Here is a 13,591-nt window from a genome sequence, read left to right as displayed (position 1 = left end):
TCCCTTGGTACCAGGTCTATTTGAAGAATCCTTGGCTATTGCTTGTCAGACTTTGTGTCCAACAAGTGGTTGCTGAGAGAGACTCAAATGAGAGTTGCTACCTGCATAGTTCATGAGCATCAGCTGCGGCTGTATGGACATGTGGCTCATTTTCCTGACGCTGATCCTGCTCACCAGATTCTCCCAGCGAGGGAGCCTTATGAGTGGAGGAGGCCAATGGGCCGACCGCATGCCTCGTGGTTGCAGCAGGTTGATCAGCATCTCAAGGAGATGGGGATGGGCCAGGCATTTGCCAGGGGGGTGGCCGGACGGAGGCCCCTGGAGTACCGGTGGAAAGTGGACGCAGCGATGTGCTACTCAAGCATGCTCCCATACCTGACATGACCTCGCCTCTTTACATTGTGAGCAGGTGAGGTCTCCTGAACATTGTGAGCATCGGTCTTTAGCCATTTGTGCTTCGGACCGATGCTTCTGACATCGGAATTCAATGCTTATCGAAACGTGTTTACTGATTATTTTATTTTATTTTTATTCTTTCTTCCAGGGACCATGACATTAGTTCATCATTATATTCAACCTGAATGCAAGTGAGCTTGTTCAGTCAATGCAGTACCGAATACTGTATACCGTTAGCAAGTTCCTTGGGACATGTTGGAGATGGCGATTATTTGGCTCTCAAACTCGCTCTACGAGTCACGAGTGGTGATTACCGAAAGTTCCAAATACGATAACTGCATTTGACCCAGAGCCATAAGTGACAATCATTGATCTCTTCCAGAATCTCAGTGTGAATAAGTATTTTGCAAAGATTTCTTAAGCATGGGGTATTCGGAGATTACCTTTGGATGATGAAGATGTGCACACGACAGCATTGGTGATAACAGATGGTGCCTAAAAGAGTTTTTGAAGATGCCATTTGGGATGAAGAACTGAGGAGCTACACCACTATGGGGCATGAGGAGGTTGCTGGTTGTGATGAGAAATATTAATCGTTGTATTGGTGACATTTTGAGCCATATCCCCACATGAGGAAAGCATGTGTTCCACCCTCGGGGAGTTATTCTGCACGATGTCTGCAGCCTGCCTCATGGCGATACCTTTGAAGTGTGTGTTCAGGCCTGAAAGCATGGGCTTATTTGGAGTCACCTGATAGAACATGGTTCACCCTTCATTACTGCAACGTCGAGAAGCTCAAGGATGCACCGTGGCCCATGACTAAGAAGGCGTTACGATGGTTTGTGGGTTTGACCGGATACTACCGGCACTACATCCCTAATTTTGAGGCATTCACTGTGCCACTTACGGATTTGACCAACAGGGTTCAACCCAGCAACGTGCTATTGCTCAAGAGAAGGCTGACATGACCCCTGAGCAACTTTCCATCAACAAACCCTTCTTGAGACCACTGGAGTTGAGTAAGCCATTTGTGCTCAGGACCGCTGCTTCTGCCATTAGAATTGGATACAAATATATTACTGTTATTTTATTTTTAAACAGACTGTGTTGTAGCTTCTTTGTTGCAAAGCTGAGCAACTGTGGCACAAATTGGACTTGGCGGCAAGGTCATAGGACTTTATCTAAGGAGATTGAATGATGATTTTTTAATGATTATTATTTGGGAAATGCCCTGTGCAACACCAGCCTCTAAGAGAGGGGTAGATGAGAAGCAGCATGTTGAATGTAATGCAAGTTTGTTCGCCGGGGCAAGAAGTTGACTCTTGATGTCGGAGGCCGAAAACTTGGAGAGCAGAACAGGATGCTGAACTGTGATCAAGGGCTTGAGATATGTTTGGAGAGATTTCTCTGACCGCTTGAAGTTCAAAGACTTCATCCATGTTGTTGGTTCAGAAGTAGCATATTCAGAGCTGAGTGACTTGACTTAAAACGAAATTGATTTTGTCAAATTTTGTGATGAGTGAATGGGAAGAAATTAATGCTTTTATACCTGCAGTGATAACCCTTTGTGCTATTTTACTTACTGTGGGAAGAAAAGCGAAATGGTCTATCGTTGAGACGATCTGTTTGCTACCTTTCAAAAGAATTGAAATGCGAGTTCACATCACATTTGTTCAGGGGTGGGTGAGGTACTGATGTTGGTCGACTGAGGATGTGAGCTATTATTTATTTTAACGTTGAATAAAATTTGCAGGATGCTTGCAGGGCACAAGGTGTTGGAAGTTGAAATAATGCCCTGTAATCACTTTTGCCTGTAAGTAGAAATGAATGCTCTGAGTGGTGCAAAATTTCAAAAACGATTCTGCTGTCCGGAGACTGCCTTGATGGCAACACTCCAACGCGATCTTTATCCGGGTTTGTAATACTCTTTTTGTGTTTCCAGCTGTCCCGTAGTCATCATCCACCAACAACAGTCACTGAGAGCCTTCCACAATCCCACCCTGTGGGTTCTGATCTTCTCTCGGCCCTTGCACCAGAGCCTACGGCTCCTCCCACCTCCCCAGGTGGAGGAAAAAGGAGTCGTGGACGTTCTCGAAAGGGTGAGTCAGGCAGTCGGGCAGCTGCGAGCGCCTCCGGTACAGAATCTGAGGCCGGAGCAGCTGTGGGTGGTGGAGGATCGGTCGGTAGTGGAAGCAGTGGGATAAAGACTGAAAAGGCACGAGCCCCTTTTGTCTGCTCATATTGCGCCAAGGGCTTTCGAGATAATTACCATCTGCGGCGACACGAAGCGCGACACACGGGCGTCAAGGTTGTCGGACCTTCCCGACCTCGGAAGACATCAAACACAAGTGGTGCCACGGCAGCATCCGTAATGATGGGTGATGGTGGTGTAATGGTATCTGCCGGAGGCGTCGGTGGCAAAGGTCAGTAAAGGGAATTATATGGTGCAACATACTGCTGTAGGTGTTACATGCTTCATATGTAATTAAGAAGTGGATGCCCCTGCTTGGTATTCAAATAATGAGTGGGTAGTCTGATGGTTAGTGAATGTGGAGAAACTGTCATAAATGGATGAGCCTTTGCAGTGCTAACTTTAACAGATTGTCATTAATTTCAGGGTTGTCTTGCATTATCAATATGGCTTAACTAATCACTCACCTATTTAAAGACTGGAGCCACCAATGTTCAAATATAATTTCCTATGTTAATTTATCAACTGTGCAGTAATGTTCTTGTCCCTCCTCCACTCAAGTACAAACTCCTGAATTTGCATTGGTTTATACAAATTATATTGTATCAGCCGCAGGATCGGTATGGGAGCATGGTTAGAGCTCCGCAGGTCATGTCAAAATGACCGCAACCACCAGTTAAGTCCCGAGCAAGTTCAGGTCAGGTCACGTATGGGAGCATGCGCCGGAGCAGCACGTCGCTGCGTCCACTTTCCGACGGTACTCCAGGGGCCTCCGTCTGGCCATCCCCCAGGCAGATGGCTGGCCCATCCCCATTTCCTTGAGATGCTGATCAACCAGCTGCAACCACGAGGCACGTGATCAGCCCATTGGCCTCGTCCACTCACGAGGCTCCTCTACTGAGCAAGCGATGGTGGAGCGTGTCGTTTGCCCTGTATGTGCCCAAAAACCAGGGTGTCGAAGCTGAAAAGAATATGTATTCATTATCTCTCGACACACTCGCAATGCATATCTGCTCACATCGACTTCAGACACTGATCCAAACAATATACTACAAAATCATTGTTTATTCCATGTGAGGATCTCTCTTTCCCCACAGGAGACCAAAACCACAACACAATATATATTGTAACTGACATCACCTCAGATAAGTCTGAGAGGCGAACACGTCTATAAAAAGACCACGGACGCTGTTTGCAACACTCACCTCTGACAGGATCCTCGTGCCCAGTGTCGGTTTACCGTACCTGTAAGATGACTGCAGCAAATGGAGAACCGTGCCGATGGCTGTGCAACGGATATTGATAAGCCATCGAACCAACGTTACACACCGTATCCTATCTTCGAGCAGACACCAATCAATGCTTGGGCTAATTACTCTCAGGAGCATAAAAATCGCAACCAAAGCCCGAACAGGACAAGTCAAGACACAGTTTTGATTTTTTGCGGTTTATTAGGTGTTTATTAAGGGCAACCACATGGGTTTATTTCCTAAGGGCAACCTCAAACCAGATGGGTTTATTAAGGGCAACCAAAGCCAGAAGTGGTGGGAAAACAATTAATGGCAATGATGGAAAGAAATGGCATGAAAACAAGCAAGGGCAATCCAGGCAAGCATGTACAAATATTGAAGGAACATATACATTCCCCAAATTACAGCTAACACATTACCGTGCCCTCAGATCTTAATCAGTCACTTATCATCTGTACACTTTTATGGTGCCAAACGTTCACCCGGAAGAAGTGAGAGATGGGAGAGGGGCAAAAAGAATGAGTGGGGAGAAAGAAAGAGGGGATCTTTTGCATGCCCTGTCACACCTTGCAACAACCCAGTTCAGTTGCTGCAGCCCATTTGTCTGGCCTGGTGGTCCTCATGTCGCCCTCTTCACACTCCCTCCTGGTTTTCTCCCTCTGCTATGTTTGTGCTCCTGACCTCCTGGGGCGCCCGATGGTGGATGGCTAGGTGATGGCTTGCTGCGCAGCTTTGGCAGGAAACAGCTGATGGTGAGCTGAGGTGAGGTGAACAGCTCCGACGTGGCCGGGTGGCAAAATGAGTAACGGCCGACGCGAAGGTGCGCAGGGCTTGATGTGAGGATCAGTGTGTGGTGAAGTGAAAAGGGGAAAAGGTACAAAAAGGAGCAGAGCGCATAAAGAGTGAACATAGCGAAGCGTATCAAAGCGAGTGGACTGGAAAGAGAAAGGAAAGAAGAGAAAAGATGATGATGACCCAAATGGACTCGGGGATAAATGTGCAGGTTTTGTCTCGGAACAAACGAACAGCATGAAGATCAGAATCAAAAAGGCAAAAGGACCCGAAGGCCAAAAAGAAAGACTGATTTCAGACCAAGACAAAACCAACTGACTCAGTTTCTCCTGAGCGTTTCATTTTATTCCTTCCTCCTCCCCGCCTTCCTCGCGGTTCCCGGGACCCTAATTGGCGGAGACCTCATGGGGGCGGACTGACCCCCACAGTTGGTAAGTGGCTGCGGCATGCTCTTTTATACAGCAACTGGATCAGATTGGTGGAGCGATGTGCCGACGTCGTTCTTTCCTTGAAGTGGGGGGGGGGGCTAGGGGGGATTTTTGGCACGCACCTGTCACTTAGAAGATGTATGACTTCCCCCAAGTAGGGAGGTTTTTGATGTGCCCTTTGAGCTGGCAGCTCCGAATCCTCCGCTAGTGCGGTTGAGAAAGACTCGGGGACAGCGTTTTTCATGTGGTGTTTTGCGTGAAATGGTTCGAGTGCAGAAAGGAAAGAAAATGTATTAAACCTGACATTCGCAACTCGTATCTGCCCACATGAACACAGTATATACTTCAAGGCTAAACCGAATACTTTGGATAGAGCTAGCTTTATTCCATGTGAAAATGCTTCATTTTCCCTGGGGATCCACAACCGTTACAATATATGACATTGTAACTCGGAGAACTTCTCGGATAATTGATCGAAGTGTCTTGTAGCCTTCATAGCCAGGAAGTTTCTCAGGGCTTGGCTTGTGATTCTGCAGTTGCATCTGTCATAAGAATGCCGAAAAGAGAAGTTAGTTAAAAAAAACAAGCATAACCAACTAATGTACAGGTGCTTTGAGCAAAGATGTTATTCCCTGAATTACACGTTAACTGCAAATGTCATCTCGATCCCATTCAAATCCTACTTTTAGCCAAACCTCAGCTGGAGGAGCCACTCGTGGACACAGTGTTCCACTCCACGACGAGCTTCAGCACATCGGATTGTAAAACGTGGATTGTTTTGTTTGAGATTCATGTGCATGTTTTGTGTTAATTCATTATATAACATATGCCGCTGCACGAAATAGAAAATAATGTAAACCCAAATTCCTGCACATATGCATGATAACGGATTCTACGACTTGTGCAGACTATCATAATTTAAAGCAAGAGCGATACACATTATTTTTGTTACTTGGAACTATGCTGGGAATGGATTGCAATTAAAGTTGGGGATGAGTTTTTCAAATACATGGGTTCTTGAGTATAGCCGTTGGTGCCACATTACCCTCTTGGTATCTGAACTGCAGTTATACTTGGATGATAAATTAAATTATGTTTTATTTTCCAACATGCCGAAGCTCCAATGCACTTCACTTTGCTCCTCTTTATAACTGGTAGCACTCTGTCACACTCGCATCATCCTTGCGCAAATAATTATTTACCCTTCCCTTATTTTCCCTTTCCTCACAGCTGGCGATGCGACTGGCACACCGCCGGTACGACGCGTGCGGAAGAACCACGCTTGCGAGCTCTGCGGCAAGGCCTTCAGAGATGTGTACCACCTGAACCGACACCGCCTATCCCATTCCGACGAGAAGCCCTTTGAGTGCCCTGTGTGCCGACAGCGTTTCAAACGCAAGGACCGCATGACGTACCATGTACGAATGCATGACGGTGGTGTGCAGAAGCCATATGTCTGTGACCATTGCGCAAAAGGATTTTCCAGGTGAGCTATGCGAGTGGTTAAACTTTTCAGGATTGATCCTAAATGCATAAAGGCGTTCAAAAAAAAAAAAAAAAAACAATTTATCAATCTTTGTCTCTCTTGCGGGTGACGCGAGACCCACAGAGATCAACTGCCAAGATGCCGAGCAGAGTCGTTTATTTAAATTACTAAGTGTGAAATGACGACTTGGGGGGGAAAACGTTAAGATAACCTGAGTCTTGTGTGGCCGCTGGCAATTCAGTTGCTCGCAGAGAAAATGATTGAACCCAGGAACCAACAGGAATAATAAATAATTCCGTTTAATAAATACATGTGTATAAAGAAAGCAGGGAGGGGAGCAAAAAAAACAACAACAATTGCTACAGAAGTATAAAAAAAAAAAGAAGAGGACTTCCTGATCAGAAAGTAAATCACTCTTATAGTTATAAAAATTATCATGCTTACTTACTCGACCTGTCCTTAAAAGCACAGAATCTTCCTCTCACAGAAGAACAAGGGTTAGAAGATGTGGGGAGGATAAAATAAATGAGGCTTGGTACAGGCCTGGTTGAGCCGAGCAAGGCACCCTCACCTAGATTAGATGGGAGAAACAGGCTGGTCTCTGGCCAGCCCAGCAAACTCTGTGTCAATATCCCCCGACTCCTGAGACCGGTTCCTCCTTCGACCAGGGGCGGTCAAAAGAACCCCGGTAACGCGATGGAAAGGAGTTCTGGTAGGGGGAGACGGTACACATTTCTCACTCTCCTGGTTCTCTGCTCGGACTCGGCACAGACCTCACCCAAGAGGGTCCCGGCTCTCAACTGAACTTTCTCCTGAGAACCTTGGTTCAAAACAGCCGCCGGTTGACCAGCTCGAGTACATTGTCAGTTTGTCCAATTCAAAAGAGAATCTGCTAGTACTCGGCTCAAGGACCATTGTTTGCGAGTCCGGTGGGAAGAAGGGAAAAAGGTTACTAATCAAACACACAAATGGGAAATAAAGCACTTTTAACAGTAAAAAAATACAAAAGGATGGAGGAAAGAAAAGGCCCTGGCGAAACACCGTCTTGGCAGACCGAAATTGGGGTTTCCAATTCCTCTATTCTGCACATGCAATTAGAATCTAATTCATCAGCTAATTAACCCTTTAATCCCTTCGAGTCCTTTTTCTTTGCAATACATACCACTAAGAATGGACGTGATGATTTTGTTACCCTCGCCGAAAGAGAGCGTCTTGCGTTTGGGTTTGTTTGTCTGTTTGTCCACACAGAACTTTCGTGTTTTTCTCCGTAACCACTTGCTTGGCGGATTGAGATGAAATTTTCACCATCGGTGCGATAACTCATGCAGACTACTACTTTAATGATAATTATGACATCATAGGTCAGGTGGTGTGGCAGCCATGTTGGAAAAATCGAAAAACTTTGGACCTCAATCTTTAAAACCGCACCAAGGGAAAAAATTGAAATTTGGCACACGCACACGCACACTCATGGGGAATAAGTGTGATTAAAAAAATGACGTCATAGGTGCCTTCATTATGACATCATAATTGCATATGTAGAATGCTACACCTGATCAGTATGAACATTTTTGAGTGTCATCTCGGGATAAAATAGTCGACAGAAAGAAATTTCTTTATGTCATTGGTCACATGATTCGGCAGCCGTATTGTTTTTTTTAAAAACCTTCAAAAATCTTCTTCTCTAACTTGGCTGAACAGATCGAGGCAAAAATATACACATATGACTGCCTATCCATGAGGAACAAAAGTTTCACACATATGATGTCATCAGTCACATGGTTTAGCAGCTACATTGGAGTTACCCTAAAACTTTTTTAAATCTTCTCCAGAGTGGTTGCACAGATCGAGGGGAAACTTCACACAAATGTTCCCCAAGCCTTGGGTGTCAAAGTTTAAGGAATAATTGATAGGTCACATGGTGTGGCAGCTATATTAGAGTGAAGAAAAATATTAAATAATGTTTTCTCTGGAACCGCTTAATCAAGCGACATGAAACTTCCCAATTATGAAGTCATCATGATTGGGAATACATGTTTTAAATTTCAACTTGATCAGACATATGGTCTGGCCGTCAGATTTGTATTTTTTTTTTTGGTCTGGGTTCTTTTTCTTTTATTAATATAGTTTTTCTTATTATTTTATTTTTATTTTTTGAATAAGGCTCAATTGCCTGTGCCTGGATGGGTTTGAGGGTGGAGGAGTAGCAGATGAAATGCGAATCTTATCCAGGTTCCTCCTGATGACATCATCATCTTAGCTTTTTGCTTGTTCGGGTTCCTTCTGATGACTCCAATGCAGGACTGTACCTATTTGGTCTTCCATTTGATTTGAAATGAATTTATTTTAATCCCATTCTGAATTCAATTAAATAATAATGAAAAACGTCATGGGTCAGGACCAGGTGTCCAATCGAAGCGTGGTTGCATCAAAGCGCGACATCTTGGTGTCCAGTCATCACTGCCAGCAGTTATAAAGTAGCAGTTCTAATTCTGTCTCTTATTAATTTCATAACACGCACACACAAACACCACACAAAACAGGTTCTGCCGAGGGTCTGCAATCTCTGATTGCTCTATCTAGTTTAAAATGTGAACGTCACTTTTTTGGGTGAATTGCAGTGCACAGAGCGATTATGTGGGCCGTGTCGTGCTGGTTTCTTATTTGTGAAAAAAACAGTTATCTTGGTCAAACCAGTCCAACCCAAGTAACTTGGTATTTGCGAAATGGTTTGTTCGTGATTGTTAATTGAAAGGAAAAAATGGATCGGGTTTTATTTTTGTCATTTTCCAGTAAAAAATAATGCTCAGAGATAATACTTTTTTGTTTTCAAAGTTGAGGCTATTGTAAGAGCTAGAACACAGAACGGACCAGAATTAATTGAAGGACAACAACTTAGTGGAAAGGGGGAAAACACAAAAACAACAAGATATAGGAACCCTTAGATAAAGAATGGACATGAGGAAGATTGAGATCAAAAGTTGGGAGGGGGTGTAGGGGTAGGGGGAGTTGGTGAGGAGAAGACACGGTGAAAAAGCTGCATACGAGTAGAGAAGGGGAAAGCCAGGGATGAAACAAAAATGAAAAAGAGGGAGAGGGAGGAAACTGCAAGCATTGGCTCGGACTGCAAGCAGCCATCTCTCTTCAGGACTGGTCTCCCATATCTACTGCCCCTGATGTTAACTCAGCCTGGGAATTCTTCCACAGAAACCCACTCTCTCTCCTGCACAGATTCGTCCCATCTTGTCCTTGATTATTCTTCCCCTCTTCCTGCCCATGGTACATTGAATCCTGCGGTGAGGCAGTTGCCTTCAAGAAACTTGCCTTTTCTTCCTGGAAGGCTAATCTGACCGAAGGCAATTCCAGTGCATTCCCAAAAGACCACACCAAGTGTGTGTCCACTCTCTGGAGATCCAGAAAACAACATCTGTCCAACCTCAAGTATGAACTTTCAAACTTGTCTCCCTCCTCTAAAACCTGGTGGGGCCTTGTTAAGTCTGTCTCTGGTGTATGCTCCCCTTCCATCCCTTTCCTCTCTTCAAATGGCACCATAGCTGACTCTGATAGTGAGAAGGCTGAATGCCTCAATTCTATTTTGCTTCCAAATATTATATTGCCAACCCCTTACTCTCAGTATCCATCCTTCCCTGTCACACCCAACTGCTCCTGGACTGTCTTTTGCACCTGAGAAGGTGGAGAAGGTTTTTTTTTTTTCAACCCTCGACTGATTCTGCAACTGGACCGGACGGCATCAGCTCACATGTCCTAAAAACCTGCTCTGCTGCTCTTCTTGCACATCCTCTCTCTGCCATTTTCACACTGTCACTTGCACTAGGTTATCTTCCATCTGCTTGGAAATCCACCAACATCACTGCACTACAGAAAAAGAGGAAAAAGGTATAAAAATGTATCCTTTGAACTGTAGACCAATTATAAACCAAACTGACTTCCAATTATCAGCAAGGTCATGGAATCCATCATTGCAGTTGATATAAAATCCTTCCTTTTCTCCAACAACCCCATCTCAGATCACCAATTTGGTTTCAGACCAGGTCATTCCACCTTGGACATGTGCTTCTCCTCGCCCAACAATGGATGGAGTACCGAACTATGAATAGTATGTCGGGCATGAGATCAAGGCCGTCTCTCTGGACATATCTCATGATTTTGATAGTGTGGTGTCCCACCTTGCTCTCCAAACTGTCTGCCTATGATGTCCAATGCCAACTCCACACATGGCTTGCCGACTTCCTCGACTCTTGTATCCAACGTGTGGCACTCATTGGAATCCTTTCATCTCTCTCTGTCAAGGCTGGAGTGCCCCCAAGACAGTGTTCTGGGCCCAGTCCTTTTCCTGATCTTCATCAATGATCTCTCTGACTCTCTGGAATATCCTCTTTATTTATTTGCTGATGCCTCCACACTCTCCTGTGACATCCCTCATCATTCAGGCAGCCAGGCTGCAGCCTCTTCCCTCTCTTCAGACCTTAAAAAAACATCGCAAGCTGGTAAACACTTGGAATATGTCCTTCAATCCTGACAAACCTCAGACTCTCACGATCTCTCTCTGAAAGGACCGTCTTGAAAACCCTCCTATCTACTTTCTTAACAATCCTCTTGAGGAAGTTCAGTCATTCAAACTCCTGGGTCTTATTATCAGCCACAACCTTTCTTGGGCAAACCCCATTTCAAGGTTGGCCTCCAAAGCTAGCCGCCGACTGGGCATCTTCCGTCATATAAAGTCCTTCATTGGCACATCTGAACTCTATCCATCTGCAAGGCCTTCATCCGCAGCTTGAGCAAGTACTTCTCTCCCCTCTGGGCTGGCTCCCCTGCCTTACACCTTACTCAGCTCGACGTCGTGGAAATCAAGGCCTTCAAGATCATTGTAATCTCATGCACTGAGGCTGAGTCGATGGGCTGATCACTTTCCCATCGCAGACAGGTTGGTGGTCCGTTTCTTCTACTATCTCCTTTCTGGTCTTGTACCTTCTGTTCTTTACATGCTTTGTCACACCCAGGTTTCTGCAGGACACACTCGATCCACCATTAACCCCCTACTGGTGAAACTACCTTAATACAGGATCACTGTTCATCTCCACTCATTCACGTCTCATTTTTCCTGCCTGTGGAACAAACTTTCACATTTTTTTCAATCTCATTCTTCCCTCCAGGTTTTCAAGACTGCTGTTCACCACCATCACAGCTCACCCCCAATCCAAAACCATTATCCTTTCTACCCTTGCTAACCCCACCCAAACCCTCCTTCTTCCAAATTTCCAGTTTTCGCCTCCTGAGAGTTTCCGTCTGTATCCATCTTGTCCACCCCATGCGTCCTTTCCTGTCCCCCATTCCTCCCCACACTCATTGTTTGTCCAAGTCTCCCTCTGTCTTGTCCTTCAACTCCACTGTTGGTGTTCTCTCGAGACTGTTCATTTTCTCCTGTTACGTCCTGATCCATTTCTTGTCCTAGCTCTTCCATGAGCCTTGACTATGTATCCAAAAAAAAAGGAAGGGAAAAAGAGGAAGTATTGTGGAAGTCGTATATGAGTAGTATATTTGAAAATGACGTGTAGGAAGATTAAACATCTAAAAATTGTCATTTAAAAGATTTTAATTGGTGGAGTGAGATGAGGGAGGAAGAAAAGGGGAGATTATGAAATGTATAGTTTTGGCACTAAATGATTGACTTAAGGGATTTTGTAAACATTTTTTAAAAAGTCAATCACTTTCAATTGCTGAAATTGCTTCTTTTTTGTGATGATGAAAACAAATCAAACGACGAGGGCACTCAGTAAAGCGCATACCTCTGCCACGCAATGCCTGATCCAGTCGAACATATCAGGCCCAATAAATTTTGGAAATATCATGCTAAATATCGTTTTTGGCACCATCTCTCAATAGTGGAGAATCACTTTGAAAATTAAAAAATTATCAGATCCAGATCGAGATTCAGATCTTCACCAAAATTGAATCAATTCGAAATTCTCACACACCCTTCCTGTCCAAGTTTTGTCCGAATCCGTCCGCAAATATTTGAGATATCGTGCTATATATCGTTTTTAGCCCTCTCTCTCAATGGTGAAGAATCACTTTTAAAAAGTCTAGTCGTCGGATCCGGATCTGGATCTTCACCAAAATCTCATCAGCTTGTCCTTGTCACACACCGAACCTGTCCACAACTTTTTGAGATATCCTGGACACAAACAAACAAAGAGACAGACAGACAGAAAGGGGTGAAAAAATAACCTCCTTCACCTTCGGTGGCAAAGAGGTAATGAAGTGGTAAAATCCTTGTGAAATGATTTGTAATAATATATTGTGTCGTTATGTAGTATTATCAAAGCAAATGATTTTTAGCCGCAAAGATGCAAGACGTGGCTCTAAGAGAGCTCGGCGTTGTTCTTCTTCTTCTTCTTCTTCTTGTGAAGACAAAACCTTTAGGACTCGGCTCTTTTATATACAGGATCCGGATCTCCTTAAATACTAAACACCTGTACACTAAACACCTTTTGAGAGAGTCTATCGTGAACTTTTAAATATATTTGGACATTTGCTTTAAAGTTTCGAAAAGTTCACGTTACTATTTAAAGATTATTCCATTTAAAGTGTTGTAATTTCGTAAATACACTATTTTCTCGTCATGAACGATGATCGTCCAGGACGGGTCTCGCTATTGGCTCCGTCAAGGCACGTGACGAAATATCGGAAGTAGTTGATGTTTTTTTTGTTTTTTTTTCCTGTTCTTCTTCTGGTGAAGACAAAACCTTGACGCGGCTCTTGGACACATTTGTCCTTGTTTTGCTATGGTTGGTTGAACTTAATTCGAGTCATTAAATGAACTCTTCGCGCAGGTTGATAGCAACCACACTGTTGGAGTAAGTACATTAGATGTGGCATCTCGAAAGAGTAAAATTAACAACAAAAAATTGTATCATTCTGAAGCAATATAGTCTCGGAGAATAATCTCAAAAGATCTCTAAAAATCACATCAGGGGTTCCGAAATGTTATAAGTTTTTCTCCAGGCCAGGGTTTATCTTTGACCTT

General features: G+C 44.2%; 1 protein-coding gene and 1 long non-coding RNA gene across 3 annotated transcripts in view; one reads left to right on the top strand and one right to left on the bottom strand.

Annotated features, from left to right (window-relative positions):
* LOC147018182 (POZ (BTB) and AT hook-containing zinc finger 1-like) overlaps positions 1 to 13,591 on the top strand; it is a 58,928-nt gene that overhangs the window by 28,963 nt on the left and 16,374 nt on the right. For both annotated transcript variants that reach the window (XM_085897611.1, XM_085897612.1), the window contains 2 exons: positions 2,339 to 2,819; positions 6,288 to 6,543. In XM_085897611.1, the coding sequence (XP_085753737.1) occupies positions 2,339 to 2,819; positions 6,288 to 6,543 (737 nt within the window). The remainder of the gene's footprint in view (positions 1 to 2,338; positions 2,820 to 6,287; positions 6,544 to 13,591) is intronic.
* Positions 4,019 to 13,591, bottom strand: part of LOC147018181 (uncharacterized) — a 36,775-nt gene continuing 27,202 nt past the window's right edge. The window contains exons 2-3 of the long non-coding RNA XR_015062303.1: positions 7,115 to 7,252; positions 4,019 to 5,599 (exon numbers count right to left, since the gene is read on the bottom strand). This is a non-coding gene — a long non-coding RNA (uncharacterized LOC147018181). The remainder of the gene's footprint in view (positions 5,600 to 7,114; positions 7,253 to 13,591) is intronic.

Source organism: Eptatretus burgeri, chromosome 10 (genome assembly GCF_056783735.1).
Source record: "Eptatretus burgeri isolate ZD-2024b chromosome 10, Ebu_testis_v1, whole genome shotgun sequence".
Lineage (NCBI taxonomy): Eukaryota > Metazoa > Chordata > Myxini > Myxiniformes > Myxinidae > Eptatretus > Eptatretus burgeri.
This window is presented reverse-complemented; position numbering and strand designations above follow the sequence as displayed.